Source organism: Sparus aurata, chromosome 1 (assembly GCF_900880675.1).
Source record: "Sparus aurata chromosome 1, fSpaAur1.1, whole genome shotgun sequence".
NCBI classification, from domain to species: domain Eukaryota; kingdom Metazoa; phylum Chordata; class Actinopteri; order Spariformes; family Sparidae; genus Sparus; species Sparus aurata.
Genome location: NC_044187.1, coordinates 21782588 through 21802930, shown reverse-complemented (window position 1 = coordinate 21802930; position 20343 = coordinate 21782588). Strand labels below are relative to the sequence as shown.

Sequence of the window (20343 nt, the reverse complement as noted above, 5' to 3'; positions counted from 1 at the left end):
AAAATCTGATTTTAAGAGGCGGGCCTACGAGCTCAATTTGTGACATCACAAACAGTTTGGAAGCTAATCCTGCTCCAATCTTCAGCATATACAGGAGTGATGAGGAAACTTGAAGCCTCCAGTGCACATGCAGCGAGACTTGACTTGATGGAATTTTTAATGAGGGAGAAGAAGTGGCTGCCATTTTAAGGCATTTTAATGTTTTAGTTATGCTTAAATTCTGCAGTAACCATGTCAGACACACATCAAAGAATGTGCATGTAAAGATGTGTAGACGGGATCTTTAATAATCTAGCTTTTGATTGGTCGTTAGAGTGTCTTTGACGATGGTTTGAGCTTGAGGCCACTCCATACGTAGGCTGATCCGCCTTGGTTATGGGCGGGGTGTTGGGAGACTGGGCGAGTTGGTTGTTGTAATAGACTACATTATGTACACTATCTTTTTTGACTGATTTTAATATTATAAAACAAAAACTGCAAGTCATAAAAAAACAGTGTTTCATTATTTGCAGAATTAGCCTGGTCCTAATTTCTTTGGCAAATTGGAGATATATGTTTTCTTAGCAATTGGAAATAAATTGTACTGACCGTGTAGATCACTTCTTCACCTGTAAGGTTTGATCTTTCGCCGTCTACTATTCTGTCTCACCTCCCCTTTCAACTGTTTACATTTCCGACTATTTCTGTGGCTTTTCTGCATACATTTGGTTCATATCTACCGCTTCGTATATAGGAAACACCTCCACACATGCACACACACACACACACATCTCTTCATTTCATCTGCTCTGTTCAGCATGCAAGGGTCCTGCTGTAACTAATCAAGTGAGTAATGATGCATGTATGGGGTGGAGTGGGGGAGGAGGAGTGATGGAGGTGGAGAGGAGTATGGAGAGACTGAGAAAACCATCCCCAACCTCATCTACAGTAAAAAGAGATCAATCAGCCGCCTGCAGAGTATGTCTCTCTCTATATGTGCTGCTGTGAGGAGATGCATGAGGGGCAGTCAATGAAAGAAATGATGTGTGAAAGAGCTGCAGTGGAAGGATACAGTGGAAGTGATTGTGTTCAAGATGGCACAGAAATGTACTGTGGGTGGATTATGAGCCAACACCTAGCCTCCACCTGAGCGTTGCACACATTAGGGTCCATTTCTCAAATGGACTATTTACCAAATGGGCCTTGGCAGAGTTCATTTAGATGAGAAGTCCTCTCTGGCTTCAAACATCTTTCGCTCAGACGAAACTGAACATTGTTGTTGTCTCTCTGTTTTCTTTCAAAACAAGTTTCACTTCCACCTACACTTGATCCTATTTGTCTTGGCTGCCCCGCTTTGTCATCCATCTCTGCTTCTCCGGGAATAAAGTGACAAAGAGAGAAATAGTGCAGCTGTGAGGGAGAAATTTAGATTGGTTACATTTCATTTCCATTATCGTTGTTCCGCATTTTGCAGAAAAGCCAAGTCATCTGCTTCAGATAAACCAGGTCGATCATATCTTAGCAACTGATTAGTTATTTTTAGTTCTGCTTTACATGTGATGCATGTTCTTCAGCGCTGAAATCATCAGCTGAGACTCACAGCAGCAAGTACAAAGTCAAAGAACACTGGGAGGCATGTGTGTATGTGTGTGTGTACGCATGGTATTTAGCGGCAAGTTTTGGCGTGTAATCATTTCAAAGTAGAACGGGGGACTTCAGAACTTGAATTTACAAGCAAAATAGCACTCGCTGATTTTATGCATGAAGATAGATGCAAATTAATTCTGTGGGTGAGATCCATATTCATGCAAAGAATACAGAGCACACCTCATCAATTTACCATCGGATGAAAGGTGTAAAATACAGCGTTGTATGTCGATTTCATGACTTGTGCAGCAAATTTATCACGAGAAGAAAAAGCAGATCCAACACTTTGGTGTCAACAAATCTTTTTTCTGGTTTGTCTGATAAAAGTGAATATAAAAGAAAGTGCAGTTTTTGATCCTTGTCAAAAAATGAAGAGGGAGGACGTGAAGGAATTTCTCTACATCACCACAGATTTCAGGGGACTTTTCAGGAGACTGCTGCTGCACTGTGGTGTCCTGCCACAAGTTTTGTGTTACAAGGACGCACTTAGTCAGCTCTATCCCACATTTGAGGAGGCACAAGGTGCAGTAGCTGCTGCAGTAATAATACTGTACATAACAGAAGACGGAAAGTTCCAGCCACTATGGTATGCACCACTGTGGGGATGTTGGTAGAAGAAAACACATAACTGTCTGGATGCAGGCATTGATTTGACAAAAAAATGACTCACTTTCTTTCACATACGCGTAGGCTTGGAACAATTTAGAGGGATTTTCCTGATATATAGACTCATACAAAGGTAATCCCACTCAATTGCTACTTATGACCCATTAGAAGTGAGTGTCGGTGTCTGTATCTGCAGAAACCCTGCTCTCTGCCTATATTTTCCTTTTTGCTATGTTTGGGGCGTTTCTGGGCGTCAACCTTTGGGCCGTGGGTGTGTAGACCTCGTCAACAGGGTTGTGAAGTTGGAATGATATAAAAACGTAAAGACCATTTGACTCTGCTGTCTTCCATCTCTCTCCTCTGTTCTCAGGCTGCAGCTCTGTGTGTCTGTTTGCCCGAGGGTGGGACTGAGCTTTGCATTAACAGGCAGAGCAAAGAGGCAAACAGTGGACAGGATGAAGCTTTCACCTCGGCTGCATTCACATAAAGTCCAGAGAGTTGTGTGGAGGTATAGGTTTAGTTATTAGTAACAAAAAAACAAAATGTATTTGTTAAATGTATTCACTGCTTTGTTCTCACTCACACTGCTCCCTCTCTTCAGTTACTCTCTAGCTCACTTGACCACCATTTCTCTCCCAGTCTTGTGTAATTGGGGAGAAGGGGCCAATTTAATTATTCACCTTTAACAGCCAACTCTCAACTTGACTTGTCTCCACCACTTTATCTATAACAGCCTCATGAGGACATGATGATTCACATAGCACATAGGCTATAAATATATTCAAATATGTCAAACCATTTCTGACTAAAGACATACACATCTATAATTGGAGAATTGGTTCAGGTGTCAATTTAATTGGGTATTGTCCTGGACTTGACCAGTCCACATTAAATGCATTTTAATGCAGCTTGTTCGCTATTAGTTAATTTGTTTGTTTATTTATCAAGATCGGCCATTAGTTTCTGTATTCAAACAGTAGCCACTCTTCCTAGGGTCTCCATTATTTTCATTAACAATACTTCATTAACATTAATTTAGTCACAGTTGGCTGCCAACTCAACTTTTAGTTGCACAGCAATCACTTGCCTCCACTTGGTGAAGAACACAGATTTTCACTGGTGTAAAATGAAACAGTGGTGTAAGTATAGAGCTCAGTATAGAGTTTAGCTTCAGGAAATCAGATTGAGTTGAGGTTTTAAGATCGGTGTCAGCAGAGAAAAGGGCATCCCTAGTGATTACTGTCTTATGTCCTCAAGGAAACAAGATCCAAAATGCTGATAAATAAATGTAAAAGTAAAGATTTTTTTCTTCAACATACCGTTGAACTTGGTGTGTTTGTGCCATATCCCGAGGAAGGCAGAGAAGCCAAGGACCATCTACGACCATCAGCCCTGAGGAGAAAAATAAAAAGTGGAAAACAGAGAACATATGTTAGATAAACTGTTATTTCTATCACTTTCAACAGCCAGAACTCTGATAAGACTTTCTATTTTAGTCACTCCAAACAACACAATTGGTGGTTACACTGAAACAAGTCCACCACCTTCACTCCCTTTCAATCCATCCAATTATATTTTTGCTTCTTTTATTTCTCTCTTCCCTCAGGCCTTTTGCAGCCTGACACTTCCTCTGAGTGACTGATGAGGGACGCACGTTTGGGCGACATACTGGCACCTCGCCTCATTCATCCCGGCCTACTGTCAAGCTCCTGTCACAGAGACGCTCGACGGGAGCAGGGTGGCACAAAGACAGGGCAGTGGCATGCAGTTTCAGTTTGCATCTTTGTGTGTGTGGTAGTGGGTCCCTTCCCCAAGGAGTTTCATTATGTGTGAGCGTGTGAGTGTGTCAGTAAAAATAATCCAATCAACAATTTCCCTCGACTACTTCGCACCACCCTTGTAACGGTGCATGTGTGACTTCTTGTGTGAATAAAGGAGAGATGCCAACCTGCGAGAAGAAGCAAAGGAGAAGTGGGCGGGTCCGCTTGGCGAGAAGTTGCGCGGGCTGTCCAAAGGACTGCTTCCTGTTTACATACATATGGACAGAACAAAGCAGCAAACATACCTTGTTAGTTATTGAATGGGATAGCGCTCCTAAAACTCCTTTTAGGTTTAGGGAACTCCACAAGTCACTCTCATTTCATTTGGTACACCTCACTTTTGACAAAACACTGCCTGCCGACATCAAGAGCATGAGATCAAATTTTTTACATTCAATCATTAAAAGAGACACTGAAAACAATGTTATAATAAGAACTAAAACTCTGACACCAACTTCCAAGACACCTACATTAATATCCTTGATCCTGTAGTGCAGTTTTAATTTATTAAAGATTAAGTTAACACCAGCTGAAAATCTTGTTCTTGCTGACCTCTATAGTTCATTTTAATTCCAGTATTTTCTTTGAACGGCACCCCAGGTTCAGTAATGTTAAGACTTGGCAGAGGACCGGGATGAGTCAGTGTTTGTCAGAGCTGTGTTTACAGTGGCAAATCTTTCCTGTGCTTTCTGCTTGCCACTCAGTATCCTGTCTCATTGCAGTGCACCTTGAAAACATGCCGCAAAGCGTACTGCATTGCTATGACAACTGGCAACTTTGAGCTCATGTCATCAGCTGTAGCATACTGAACAGTTTCTAACACGTTGAGTTTTGTGAAACTTAAAAGTGTTACATTTTAGTTTAAAGTATTAAAAAACATCTCACAGTTAAAAACAGAATGTGTTTTGAGGTTAGGTCAAAGATGTCTATGGCCTCCCCAAGCCTGAAAACCTTTGCCTCCTGTGCTGGTGGTGTAGACAACCGTCAGACAGCTCTTTCCTTTGGCTCTACATTCCCTCAACCATACAACGTGCTTGTGCATAGGAATTTGGGTCAGACTTCCAGCAACTGCGACAAGACAAAGTAAAGCCCCAAAATTGTTCAAAATATAGCGTACACTTATAGAGATAAAAATATTTTAAGTGGGCTTTCTTTTAAATGGTTGAAATAGGTCTTCCTGCAGGTACAATTTACAGCAGTACAATGGTCTGCTTCCCTGCTGGTGCTACACACTGCTTCTCCACACGGGGGGTGAGCTGACAGTCATCTGCTGACAGGTGATATACTGACTAGGGGTAAGTATCTCGTACAACCCAACATCAAAAGACTTGAACTATCCCTTTAAGGTTCTCAGGGAGGAAATCATTGCATCAGTGGTTTAAGTTCTCACCTTGCTGCAATGATGTCATGAGGCACTGACACACGCCGGAGTACATTGGATAGACTTAATAATAGATTTTAAGTGAGTGTGAAGTTGATCTTTAGTTGACCTCTTTCTTTCATTTACTTATCTCTTCTACAAATACTCAACAAAAAGCCCTGGATTTAATGCCAAGAGGAAGTTAACACTACTTTCCCCGGCAATGGTAGATATCAAGATGGACAGTGGCTCTGCCCAGCTCGCTCCATCCGGACCTCCCAAAACAACATGCAGCAATTGTCTTTTGTTTTGTCTTAATAGAGAGCCCCCTAGTGGCAGGAATTATATGTTGTACGTTTAAGTAAACACAACTAACTTGTCAAGTTTAAAAAGAATAAAATATAAAATAAAATAACCACATGTTGTTATCGTGTGTAACAAAATGTCTATAACTTTCTTACACTGACCTATGTGTCCAGGCAGTGGGGAGTGCGGCCGTGGCAGGGTGGGAGATGTACTTGTCAGGATGAGGCTTTTCCGGTTACTGGTTCTGCAACTAGAACACACATGAGAACAAAGAGCGCATCAATATTTGTCTTCATTATATCTGAGGCTACATCGATACCAGACAGATCATCGTCGGCACACACACCACAGAGTGACCCCAGGTTAATGAATATACTGTGTCTTTGTTTGGCCTTGAGTCTGCATGTTGTCACCATGAGTAAATGTATAGCCTACAGGACAGTGTGTGAGTTTTATCTTGGGTATAGTATGTTTTCTGTGTGTGTGTGTGTGTGTGTGTATGTATGCAGCCCATCATGCAAGACTTTATTGACATCCGCCCACCCACAGGGGAGAGCGACAAAGCAACAAATATTTCTAATTTCCTCCAGGTCCGGGCTCCACGATGGCTGCTGCTATGAAATATAATGGCAGGAGTGATGGGGCGATGGAGAGACATATGGAGAGGAAGAAAAGGACCGAGGAGGGTATAGGTGTGGACCATAATGAAGAACTGGAATTACTGAACCATAAAGGCTTTACTCGCGACTCCTGCTGCCACCACAGGAAGCGTCTTTGAATTTCACAAAGGAGCAGACGCACACACACAAACACAGACACACACACACACTGACAAGGGTTTTCGTCTTACATAACAGCTCATAAAGTGGGAAGTGGATTTTTCAGGTGTTATCTTCATGTGTGGTTGTGTTTGCTTGTAGGCCTTTCCGTGCCCATCTCAGTGCTTCACTGGAGAGCCTGTCAGACCAGATTTTGTAGAGCCACATCTGACAAACAGAGCAAGTTTGCTCCATGTTGCATCAGCCGGCTCACTGCTCTACATCTGCACAGGAAGTGCAGTTAATCAAAGATGCATACACACACACACAAAAAAACACATTGGTATCTGATGTATCTCCTTCGATCTATAATCTATAACCTCGTCTCGCAGTCCTCCCACATCTTCCCTATCTCCCCCTCATCTTCAGCATTTGTTTGGAGCGCTCTGAGACATCAAACCCCTGGCAGGATTTTATCGGTGGCAGTGAGCCTCTGCAGGCGCCAGCTGAGGGAGGGCTTGTACTCAACCTTGCAGAACAGAGGAGGATCATATTGAAATATTTAAGGGAAATGCATTAGCTTTGGACATAGGACTGGAAGTGGCTTTACGCCGTCTTTGGCTACAGCACTCAGAAGATGAGAACAGAGGGGAAGGGGGATGGGTGGAGGGATGGAGGGTAAAAAGAACAAGACAAAAAAGACTGGGTGTGCATACAGTATATCCCTCTGATTTCCTTCATGTGTCGTCTTTTCTTTAACCAGTTATGCTCTCGAACCTGCCTGCAATCATCTTCCCTTTCAATTGCTCCCTTAACCTGCAGTCTCTCAAATCCACATCCTCACTGCTGCTCTTCCTCAATCAAAGGCTGAATCACTTGAGCATAGGCTAGCCGAGCTTCACTCCAGAACACATTCTTAGCTTTTGATTCATGATTCATCACATCTACAGCAGCCTGACTCAACTGGCAAATCGTCAAATGGCAGTGATTCATATTTTGGTGTTTCGACGCACATTTTTCAGGGATAGGGATTTCATCTCACCTGCCTAATTCCTGTGGCTTTTACATTTTTAGTCACAATAAACATCTTCAGCATCTTTTGTAACTCATCACTCATTTCTCCTTCATTTTCTTCTCTGCTTTCTCCTTCTTTGGAATTAACTCTCTTGCTCTTAAATAATTGAAAATGTGGAAAGTCCAGAGAACTCTCCCTCTCTGTAACTCCCTTTTCAGGGTTCTAAAGTCGACTAAACTATTAGAGACAGCAACAGAATGAAAACCCACCAGGGCAAAGCAATCTAATCTTCCCATAAAGCCAGAAGTCTCTTGCAGCCACAATGATTTATAACATTGTTATCTTAAATGAATGCTGCAAAAGGGCATCTTGCCCAAGGCATTTGTACTGTAAAAAAAAAAAAGAAAAAAGGTTAAATAGGAGTGCTGCTCTTTACTCTATACTCAAGCAGCCAGACGCATATTTATCACCAGTAAAGGTCACATTAGAGTCCTGCTACTTCCTGTGAAAGCTATGAGATGCACATATGAAGCAGCAGGGGGGAGAGGAGGGCTGAGACATCCATCTGTGGGCCCTCTAACATCCACTTATAAATCTGCTGTATTCCAGTCTATGCTGTTATTTGTCTCAACCTGCCTTTTTGACTTTGTCTTCAGTCAGTTATTTACTCAAGTTCAAAGAGTGACTTTGAGTAAACTACAAACTTACATTTTAGACATGGGTTTCACAACAGTGACAGGGGAGAGAGTCATACAACTCATCAGAGAGTCTTGTGTCTACACTGCAAACTGGTCTATTGGAGTCGGTTTTGTTGGATGGACCGATCAACAGATGGGAGAGAAATTAAACGTAAAAACCAACAAAGTGTCTAATTAAACCAGCATGAATTGATTTTTTTCTTGTTTTTTTGGGACATTTGGTGGAAGCACAACAAACTGTCAACACCTTATCTTCTAATCAAGTTGATATGGTGAATGTGTTAGTTGAAGTTACCTAACTAAACAGCCAGCAACATTCATATTCTCTTGGAGACATGTTTGTGCCCCCCTGGTGAATAGAAGTCCAATAATCACTCTCCTTTAAAGCAACACCACGGTCATAAATACAAAACCCAGGTCTCTAACTATTTGTCAGACATGATGTACGTGATAACTACGAACAAAACTCATTACGTTATACTAATGTTATGTGTTGAAAACTTGTATGTTGAAGTAAATATGTATGTAGCACTGTAATCCTGACCTCTCGCTGAAGCTACATAGTGCAGAAACAAGTGATAGGGAGGGGATGGCAACTCTTACAGCAGCTTTAAAACACTCTGGAGAGCAAGAGTGATAATTCTCTTCAGGTTCATTACTATAAGTGACTGGAAATAGTAATTTGATCCACCGTTGATATACAAAATTATTGATAATTGCAGTTCAAATGTTCTGGGCAGACATTAACCTCCAGTGCAGCTTCAAGTCACACAGATGTTTTATCAGTTTCTTGACTCTAATGGAGGAATGGAATACGTTCCTTCAGAAGAAATTCCCTCATTAGGTGTTTTGATGGTGGCAGTGGAGAGCGCTGTCTAGTTCGTTGGGTGTTGTGAGCTTATTACAACAACAGAGTCATCCATGTTACAATATGGCAACATTATGTATATAAACTGCTTCTAGCCTAATAACTGACTATGCTTTTTACACTTTCTCCATATTTCTTGGTTCACCATACTTCCTTTTTTATCTCATGAGAAAGGCAGGGCCAAATATTTAAGGAGGTGTTCATATTAACCTGTCTCGTCTTGCCTTGTTTCCTGTCTCGCCCTGAGAATCCTGGGTACATAATTAGCCGTCACAGTGCTGGCAGTCGGTGAAGGTTACAGGACAGGAGCTATAGGAGGCTGTAAGGAATTATGACTAACATGCTGTAGATTCACTCGACTGGGAAGGCAAAGACGATAAGAGAGGTGGGAATGTGTGTGTGTGTGTGTGTGTGTGACTTTAAATCATTCTGTCACGGTTATGGTCATGCTGCCGGGGCTCATCCTGCCTCAATCTGGTTAAGAACAGTGTGTGTGAGCGGAGACAGAAATGGTTAGTATGCTGCACGTTGCCATCTTTGCATCATAAATCTAAAACCGTCTCTAGTTCTGTGGTCAAATGCAAACAGGCTCAGTTTACGGCCAAACAATCCTGCACTATATCATCCTCCACCTCCTCTGTTTTCAGGCAGATGGTGGTATTTGGATTCACTTGGTCAGTCCGCTTGTGCAAAAATGAATTTTGAACAGAACGCTGAAGCTTTACTGAGAACGAGACACTGTCCTTTTAAATATTCAAACCCATTCAGATCCAATTAGGTCAATCAAGAAACAAATTCTCTCCATCCATTATGAACTGACCGAGAACAAGAACGATGAAGAGGAGAGAGGAGAGGAATGTACAACGTTACCATGGCAACAGATTTAGAGTCAAACATCTCCGACTGCTTTCACCAGAGCACGAAGTGAGAAGCACACAACTTGTGTTGAACAAATAAAACCGAGGAAGGTGAGCGTCAGGCTGATCTCAGGCCAAAAAACATGACCTCACCCTGCAGTGAACCACGACACCGTGTGAGTCAGTGTCTGTTGATGCGGCCGAGCCAAACGGTGTTTGTGTTTTTTATGTGAGCGCCAGTTTTATAATCCATTATAATCCATTGTGTAATCCATCATGCAGGCTCAATCTGTGTGTGACAGAGCAGCAGTGGTGAGGCGCGTGCAGCTGTCAGTCACACAGAGTATGATTCATTGGGGTCAATGGTGCATTTGTTGCTATTGTGTGGGCCTCTGTTGACGGACACCAGAGCTGATGAGAAAGCTGCGAGTACGAAACTTTTATTATGTGAGAGAAACAACGCGTGTATGTGTGATAGTGTCAGCCGAGTCTGGCTGAGTCTGTCAGAAGGTGCAAAAAAAGTCAGGGTTTTTCTTTTTAACAGGATGCTTGAAGGTCTCAGGAGGCCACCTGCATCATGACAAAAAGGGACAGCAGAGAGGAACACGGGAGAAATATTGTGTTTTTATCAAACAATGAAACACATTTATAACCAGAGTTTGCAAAAAAAAAAATATCCCACAACCTCTTCACTACAACACAAACTGTCATACTAAATTAAACCTTAAAATGTTCAGTGTTAGCATAATGAAAATACGGGCCCAATCATTGCCTGTACCTCTCGTTTTTGAGAACCCCCACACCCCTCGGAACAGAGGTACAAGGGCCGTGGTTGAAATCTCCCCCTATGAAATGGGAAGAAATTCAAAACCCTCATGCTTCATCACTTGTTAGTTAAAGACAACAGCTGTGCCTGGCAACTAAGGCTTTGTATAGATACTCAAAGAATTTGGCTTAGTTTAGACAGAGATTGGGAGTAAGTCTACACTGACTTGAAGCACGAGATGAAACGCTCTGAATTTTCAAACTTCAAAAAACAAAACCACAATCTTTACTGTTCCTTCAATCTGTTGTCATCAATCAATCAACACACTACTTAGAATCTGAAAGGTGTTGCCTGTAAATACAGAGCCAAAAATAATCATCACCAACTCTTCAGGCCCCCTTGGTTTTAAGCAGCATTTTAGTGTCTTTCAGCTGATTGTTATGGTTTGGCTGCTGTACATCAACTCTGATGAATCCACTGTACACTTCCTGCTCAGCATCAAACAGCAGACAGACACAGTCAGGGTCTAGCTGGTGAACATTTAGCATTTAGCAGACAGAACATGATATTTCCCTCAGGAGTTGGTGGAGACCAAAAACTGAGCTAAAAGGGAGACCGGGTGCAAGACTTTGATTCTGAAATTAATGATGCTAGTTGTGTAAAAGAGGTCATGTTTTCCAACGCCTTATCAGTAACAACTTTAGAATAAAACCTTGTTATATGGCATGTCAATGTTGACGGCTGTGGCTCAGTGGGTAGAGCAGGTGGTCTAGTGATCGGAAGGTCACCAGTTAGAATCCCGGCTCCCCCTAGTTGCATGTCAAAGTGTCCTTGAGCAAGATACTGAACCCCAAATTGCTCCTGATGAGCAGTTAGCGCCTTGCATGGCAGCCTCCGTCATCAGTGTATGAATGTGTGTGTGAATGGGTGAATGTGGCATGTATTGTACAGCGCTTTGAGCTGTCGATAGACTGGAAAAGCGCTACAAAAATGCAGACCATTTAACAGATTGACCAAAAAATCAATCTGTACCGCTTTAAGTAAGTGTCTAAGGACATGAACCCAAAGATAAAACTAATTAGTGGTTTACAAAGGTATTTTGTAGGTGACAGGTTTGCATGGTGACACAGCAGTGTTAGGAATATAATACAAACAATGTCAAAGGTAGCCAACAGAGAAGAGCAGAGCAAAATCCACAAACACAGACACACAGATGTGACAGCCAGCAACCTCTGCCTCTGTCCCCCTGCTCCCAATAATGAAACCAAGGGCTTTCATTGGATACAGCGCTCTGGTCAGCCTGCTGTAGGGGGGTCAGAGGTTAAATCTGTGGTAATGACTCGTGCAGAAGCTTTGACGAGCAATTATCCCCCGGCAGGCCTTTGGCTGGCACTGGGCCATTACTCTCTCACACACAGTCCCATGAATGTGCACAAACGCAGTGTTAGCCTCTAAACACTGGCCCAGAACTGTCCAGAACTGTCTACACTCATTACTGCAATAAAAGTTATACAAACAGCATTACTTGGATACAGGTCATTTAAACTACACTTCCCATGCTACTCTGGTGCTGATACATTCTCTCAGTTGTAAGTTATGAGATAGGATGGAACAATGCTTAAAGTGCCTGTCCAGTAATAAAAAAATGGGCTACTGTGGGTTAATTAGTACAATGCAATTGGGTACAATAGCATGGTACTTACCAAGGTAATTGCTGAAACTGGGAACACAACAGAACTGCTACTACAACGATGGAGCAAGAAACACAAGTAGTCAAGGTTTTGGACAAGCCAACAGTTTAGCATAATATTATTCACGGAGATAAAACTGAAACACCTGAAAACATACTGACAATAATCCCTCATTGCACAGGAACATTATATGGCCACTCAACGACAGCAAGTATGTGAGGCCAGAGTTGACACTGGAAATCAATCTGTGAACTGTCAGAAGGTCTGATTGCTCATGTTTCCTGCTTTTATAATATGTGTCCCAGTGCGTGTATTTGGGAAAACCTGGACTCCTGCAGCAAACTGATGATTTTATTGCAAATTGGCACTTAAAAAAAGGACAGGAGGAGCAGGCTCGTACAGCACCACGTATAAATCAACAGTAATAAACACTTCTGTACATAGCCTAAAGTAAAAAGTGTTAAAAAGATAAATGGTACATTTTCACTATGTGCGACGCAAAACTGCTTTGATGTCATCTGTGTTTGCATTGGAGTTGGGGTACGTAGATCTGGCAAGAGTTTCCAACTTGGAGTTTCGACTCAGGTTCCATTGGATGGATAGCATCACAACACCTCCATCATGGAGTCGGTAGCAATGTTACATTCACTTTCAGTTATGCTTGTTGTTGCTGCGAGTAACCGCATGACATCATTACTTCAAGAAGTTTTGCCATTAATTGCCATTATCACTACATGATTTTGTAAAACTACAAAAAAAAGATCCATGATGTGATTAACCGAAATCCTGCATTAAGGCTGAAACAGAAAAGATTTTCATCACAAAAGAACAAATCAACAAATCAGCTAATTGCCAAAAAAAGATTTAAAAAAACAAAAACTTTAATCAGCTGGTGCTCACAGGTGGCCGACAAACCTTTCCCACCAACAGGAAGTGGAGCAGAACAGTCTGCACGCTGGTGGCTCTGTGAGGCTGTACAACAGCATGTTAACATACTTCAGGTATAAGGTTTAATACGATCGACCCAGTAGTTTAGCATTTTCATATTTCTATATAATTGTTTAAACAATATCATGTTGGCCTGCGGGCACTAAATGTGAAAGGAATGTCTGACTGTTCTGTGCTTTGATCAGTAATTTAATGAAAAACCCAGAAAAAGGGACCTAAAAACAAATCACTGATTGAATCTGAATTTAAAAGACAGAGATTATTCTGAGTTTTCGTCATTGTATTTTTCAGTTTCTGACTTGAAACTGAACCTTATTTATAAATAAAAGTCAGCATAATCCTCATTTAAGACAACACATTCTAATAGTATTACCCTGCAGTATTTGTACAATTATCACTCATGATTTCCCTTGAAATATAAACCTATAAATAGATTTTCAGTATATATATTTCAGTATATGAATAGTTATAAATACTAGTTTCTCTGGCCCTCCACAGTTATTTCCTAAATGAACTCTCATGAGGAGACCATCCTCTCCTTTCCATTCATCTCCTCTGCGAAGCTCTGTCCACAAACAATAAGGCCTCTGGCTGGCTGATATTATAGCCAGACAGCTGAACACATTCATTACAACGGACGATTTTCGATAAGAAAATAACAGCGCAGACCATGAGCCGTTTAAACAGAACAGCTCCACGTCAGGCGGAATCAATTATAGGAATGAGGCGATTCCAGATGAAGCGCAGACACTGATAGCCCATCATGAGAGGACGTTTAACTGTCTGGTGTAGGATGTTAGTGACGCAGGCATCGACATGTGTGTTCCTTCGTATGTGTGTGTGTGTGAGCTGTTGGACCATTACTGATTATCCATTTGCATGCACATGTGAGCCTGTGACAGGTGTGGGTGAGCGCTTGTGCATACTTAATGCATTTTACCTAGCAGATTATTAACTCTGCGTGTATGTGTGTGTGTTGTCTGTCAGTTAGTAGTGTCATTTTCTGCCCTAAGTGCTGACTCACAGGGCACAGAGGACACCAGACTTTCCTGACGTTACACCATCGATCCATCAGAGCTCACTTCCTGTCAGGTGACATCTCTCTCTCTGTCTCTCCCTCAGGACCTCTTAAAGGTGAGTGCATGTTTACGACTGTGGGAAATGGGAGGGAAATGGACGGGAAAAAATGCTACCCCTTTAAAAAAGCTTTCTGGACCAACAGTCTGGTCGCTGTTAGTGCATCCTATTACGCAACATCCGGTGGTGTCCAAAACATCCACAAGGATCTAGTTGGATCCCAAACTGGGAATTTGCCACATGAAGCCATGTGGGCAGGTTTATCAAGCGTGAGGCATTCAGATGGAGATTGGGAGGATGATTGAGTGATGCCGACAGGCAGCAGATAAAAACAAACAGGTGATGTAAGAAAAAGAGGAGGATGGAAGAGGACAGGAGAAAAGATGAAGAGACAGAGCGTATGACAGAACCGTCTTGGTGTTAGGGGTTAGTCACATGGCTTTCTTGTTGCTATGCAATGTGGTTCATAGAGACATAAATAGAGGCTTTTGCTGTTGCTCCCCATGAAAAGGAGGCTAAGTAAGGAGAGAAGAAAAAATCATCACAAAGCCGACAAGAAAAGTAACAACTATAGCTTCCCAGTTGCACAAGAGAGAAAACATGTAGTAAGCAGGGAAGGCAGAGAAAGAAGGTCAGAGAAAACATAAAATACTGACTGAGTCACCCAGTCATTTTAGCATCTTTGAAAAAATAACAATTTTGGCATTTAAAGCTGTGACTAAGAGGCAATTCTCTGTTTACAATAGGATGTCATGCTAGTTCAATAAATAAAGAAAGGTCTTTTTGAGACTGACTATGTAATGATCTGCTGCTGTAAGTCAGCTTGCCGTGTGATTGAATTGGCAGACAAGCCAGTTGACTGCCTAAATTACTGAGCAACAGAGTGGATGATGAACATGCTGGCTGACAGTCAGATGGATTTCTGGCTAAACTAGTGCCGAACTGTTTCACCTGGTTAGATGATTTTATAGCAGACTAATAAATAACAAGTCTGTCAGGGCCTGGAGCTGTTCAATAACCATGCATGAAGAGGAGCCCAGCTACAACTGGCATACACACTTACTTGAGTTGATATTATAAGCGCAAAGCCCGGAGGTGATTAGCCTAGCTTAGCATACAGACTGTAGTGAGCAGGTGGCAGCTGGGGGGCTCTATGATACAATATGTAGCATTCCATCTTAAAATCTCTAAAAATCAACCGCTGTTACTGATTGTGTTGAACTGTGTACTTGCTTTACCCCAACAATTCCCCATTAAACACGCCAGATGATACACTAGTGTGAGGAAGGAAGTCCGCAAACATGAGTAAAACAATTGTAAAAACAATTCTCATGATCCCACACTACTTAGACATGATCAAACTATGTCTTTAGTTGAAGTTATGATTGAGAGACCCCTAGCGGCAGAAGTTAGGCTACATAATGTGCTTTTAAAATTGAAATCTCAAGGTGCTGGTCGGATGAGTTTTGAACTTTCGACAGAGCCGCCCAAGCTGTTTACCCCTGCCTCCAGGGTTACTGCTAAGCTAAGCTAAGCTAAGCTAATCAGCTGCTGGCTCTAGTTTCATACTTATTGGATGAACATGACAGTCACATCTTCTCATTTAAGTCTCAGCAAGGATGTGAATGAGCCAAATGTACACCTTTTTTTTTTCTTCATCTCATTCATCTATTAGCGAATGGAAGACCCTGTCTAAACTTATGGAATATCTTTATAAGTCCAATATCTGAACAAGCGTTTTCTGAGCTTTGTCAGTTTGGGGGTACTGGCTCAGTTGTCATCACATGGCCAATGACCATCTTTGAAAACGAGACAGAGGTTATGATCTCCCACAAAACACTTAGATGAGGTGATGACATTGAAGGCCTAGTAAAAGCAAGAAAGTGGGCCTTGATTATTTTGTTATTTCTAATCTTGGCTTTATTTGACAGGAAGAGATAGTTGGGGGAGAGGGGGCTGGGGGCGATGTGCAGCAAAGGCAACAGGTTGAATCAAATCCAGGCAGCTGCAGCAAGAACAAAGTCTCCATACACTGGGAGCATGTCCTATCAGGTCATTTTAAGATTATTTTGTCACAGATTTTTTTCTTATTTGTGTGAGTACAGCCTGTAATATACTCTGGTTGGATTATCTATGTTGGTCTCACCTTTGGCCATAAAGGTTAACCAGGTTTGATGATAAAAGATATGACATTTCACCAAATCAGAGTCATTTTAAACACATTTCATAATAAAAAAGGAGGCTGTGTACAGATAAGCTCCCTGGTTATGATCAAAGATGATCAAAAAATCTGACTTGCATTCAAAATCAATGTGTCAAAAGATTTAGTGGTTTGAAACACACCACAGTCGGGGCACAGGACATAAATACAGCGCAACAGGACACAATAAACATCCAGACATCTATTTTAGTCACTTCCCTCCAGTCGTAGGTGTTGTCACATGTCTTCTAAAAGTGTGAAAGTGTATCCTCAGGCAGAGTGATGCAGCAGGAAGTTGTGGCAGTGCAAAGACCTATCTGGATCTTTCTGCATGTGTCACTATCGGTCTCTCATCGGCTGGTTTCCTGTTTGTCTGCGTCTGCCTCTCCACCTTGCATTTGTCTGTCTGTGTGGATGTTAACATCTCAACTCTCTGCAGCGGCTGTACATGAAGACCTGAGAGATGCTCTGAATCACCACAATCAGGATATATCTCTCTGTTCCTAACGTGACCTTATTCAAAGCCAATGATCCGCAGCCAACACTTCCTTGAGTGAGAAGCACTCATTTGCATGAGTGGAGAGCCTCGCAGCATGTCTAATAGACATTAAAAAAGGTTTATGGCTGATGCATATGGATTCACAACCAAGCAAGGCCACAGCTTCTATCTCTTGACGAGAGTTTTAATAGAGATGGCAGTAGGATGCTTAACTTAATAAAATGTCTGGCGTAAAACTACTAGACTTGAAATTATGATGCTAATGGAGTCTCAAGGAACAGATAAATGGTTCAACTGTAAGTGAACAGCTTTGGCATTTCCTAACCAGAGGATTTTTTCTTTGTGGTTTGCAAGTAAATTCTTTGATTTAAAGTTCTATGAGAACTTAACACAATCTTGACACCAAGGACGGACAATGCAGCATCACATCAAATCGAACCTACTGTTGTGTTTGGCCTCAAATACCCATGAAAACAACTCGTTCTCTTCTCACGTTGTATTCAGCAGTATTTAATATTGATAGAAGATAAGGAAGACCAGCAACAGAAGGATACAACTCTAACTAGAATGGGGGATTCAAACCCAACAGTCCTTTTTGTTATTCACTCATAGATACCAGCCACCTAAATACACCTGAATTTTTTTAATCAAAGATCTACGTGTTATCGCTGAGAAATTAACAATACATTTGAAAAAGACCCTATCACACAATGTTTAAGGACATGAGAAAAAGATTCCTGGATCTTTCCTTTTACCTGGACCCGCAGCCGAGACACATCCTACAATCCAAGTCTCATGGAAATCAAAGTTGAGTTGTTTTAGCAATTTCACATTTTTGTTAACTAAAATCACTTTAATTTCTGTTTAATTACTTGATTAATCAGCTCACTAAATTCTGAAGGTTGAGCTACATGCCACACCACCCAGGAGTCAAATACAACACTGGTGGAAAAAAATAATAATGATGTCCTTTTTTTTAATATAAAGGTCAACATAACATTCACAGAGCTTAACAAACTATCAACAGTTGTTAAAAAAAACAGCAACGTTTACTTACAATCTTTTTCAACAGTGTCGTCTTTACTGGATGATATTATAAAGGTTTCAATGGTCAAAAATTCCATTTGATGATCAAGTATTCAAACAGTTTGCAGGAACAGAATGTGCTCAGGGCTCCACTCAAACACAAGAACACAAGTCGTACACAATTCAATTGTTCTGTATGTCAGGAATCAATATTTAAAAAACAGTTACTGTACAAATTCTGTATGCTCACATTAGCAATATAGGTCAACGATGATTTCCATCATCCTATCAGATTAATAGTTAGACAGTGAACGTATAAAATTAATCATAATGATTTTCCATAACAACAATTAAAAGAGCCTAAACGCACGGCTTAACCATCAGCTCTAAGCAGATTTATATTCATCTGGAAAGAGTTCTTTCAGGAGGCTGAATTTCATTCACATGCAGAGCATGTTGCCAGGTTGTCCTCCAGCTTGCGGCTATATATGAGATGTTATGTTATCATGTCATTGCAATATCAAAGATAAACCACCAACAGTCTGTGTGTTTTGGTTAAGGCCAGCCTGAACACCAGCCAGGAACAGATGGTGCTGTCATGGTACAAACAACACGAGCAGAGCATAGAGAGGAGTTTTCAATTTCTATACTATCTTTCACTTCATTAAAAAAGAACAGCCGTGCAATGCGACTGCTCAAATATCACACAAACCTACAACATCTGGTGCTGAAAGGAGGAAGATAAGCATGTTCCTGTTTTTAACCTCAAGTATGAAAAATGTGCACACAAAAATATCTGAGAAGGCCCCTTCGCTTAGTAACCCCTGAAAGCCATAACACCACAGAGTGTGTGCTTCAACGTAACTATGGTTCATTTGTTGATGCAAGGGCAGATAATTGTAGCACCTACAGTACTTATGTGCTTTCAGGTCCATCATCATATAATGTATGCTGCACTGAAGCTTAAAATAGCATGAATTACCTGCACACACATGACGGCAACCTCAACAGATGGTACATGTGTGAAAAATGAAACTGCTATAGCAAGGTGAGAGTTGTTATTTTATATTCGGTGTGGTGTAAGTATAATCTGTTACGCCATGAGTCAGAAAGAGAGCATACAGACCAAATACATCAAAAAGTTTTTTGATAGTGCTACTTTAGTACACATTTTTCTTTGCTTCACGTGTGAAAAGAGGAGCTTCTGTTGGTTTTAGCTTTGACCTTTTTACCTTTCAAGATCTTACCATGCACAAGAACAGGGGCCAAAATTCAAGAGTAAAACATAGAGAGCAGCAAATCACCAGAGTATACAACAACTTGGATGAAGCTAGCTACCGTTAGGTAATTAGCTCATAGTTCAGTTACCCACGGAGCCGCATTTACACCGCTACAGTTTACGTGGACGAGACCCTGGATCACAGGGGGAGCGACCATGGGCGATGGGGCTCAGCTCAACTGGATTTAAGTGAACAGGCTCAAAAATAAACTGAGAGCCTCCAAAAAAAGTCTTCACATTCTCAACGTTTTGTATGTTTACTAGACTAAGCAGCAAACTCACTGCTTTTACATCTCCCTGACGAAACTACAGGGGAAATTGGACTATCGCCTCTTGAGGTACAAAGTGGTGTTCGGAGGCAGGGCAGGACGGGACAGGGCTGGCTGGTCAACATGCTAACTTCACCTCCACAACATGATACAAATATCTTAAAATGTCCCTTTAATACATTTGCGTGTCATTCATATGCCTTTGTTAATACCAGGCTGTTATTGTGGGATGAAACGTCCTGTGCGTTGCTCATGAGTGGGATTTTCTGCATCATGCACACTGAACAATATGTACGAGTGGGATAATACTGTATAGACTCTGCGTGAGTGGGATAAACATGCATTCTCATGTTCTTGGCGAGAGAAACTTCCTTCTCCCGTTTGTCATCCAGCTTTAGTCCCTCACTGCTCCCGCCTGTTTTCTCCGTCTCCCTCTCATGATCTCAAAAGCCAAAACAACAACACAGAGGAGTTTACCTTCCAGTGTGAAAAACAAGTGAGAGAGGAAGGAAGTAGATGAACAGACCGAGAGGCTGAGAGTATATCGTCATGGGCCCGGTTAACCCCGGTGGGCTACTCTTAAAATGTGCGCTGAGACACTACCTCAGGCTCAGTCTTTCATCCTACCCCGCTCTCTTCTTCCTGTAGCTGTGCTGCTTTCTGTCTCGTGCCTC

The 20343-nt window shown here is 41.6% G+C and overlaps 1 protein-coding gene across 3 annotated transcripts in view; it reads right to left on the bottom strand.

Annotated features, from left to right (window-relative positions):
• mast1a (microtubule associated serine/threonine kinase 1a) overlaps positions 1-20343 on the bottom strand; it is a 77799-nt gene that overhangs the window by 33649 nt on the left and 23807 nt on the right. For all 3 annotated transcript variants that reach the window (XM_030416841.1, XM_030416852.1, XM_030416861.1), the window contains 3 exons: positions 5880-5968; positions 4181-4256; positions 3552-3624 (listed from right to left, as the gene is read on the bottom strand). In XM_030416841.1, the coding sequence (XP_030272701.1) occupies positions 3552-3624; positions 4181-4256; positions 5880-5968 (238 nt within the window). The remainder of the gene's footprint in view (positions 1-3551; positions 3625-4180; positions 4257-5879; positions 5969-20343) is intronic.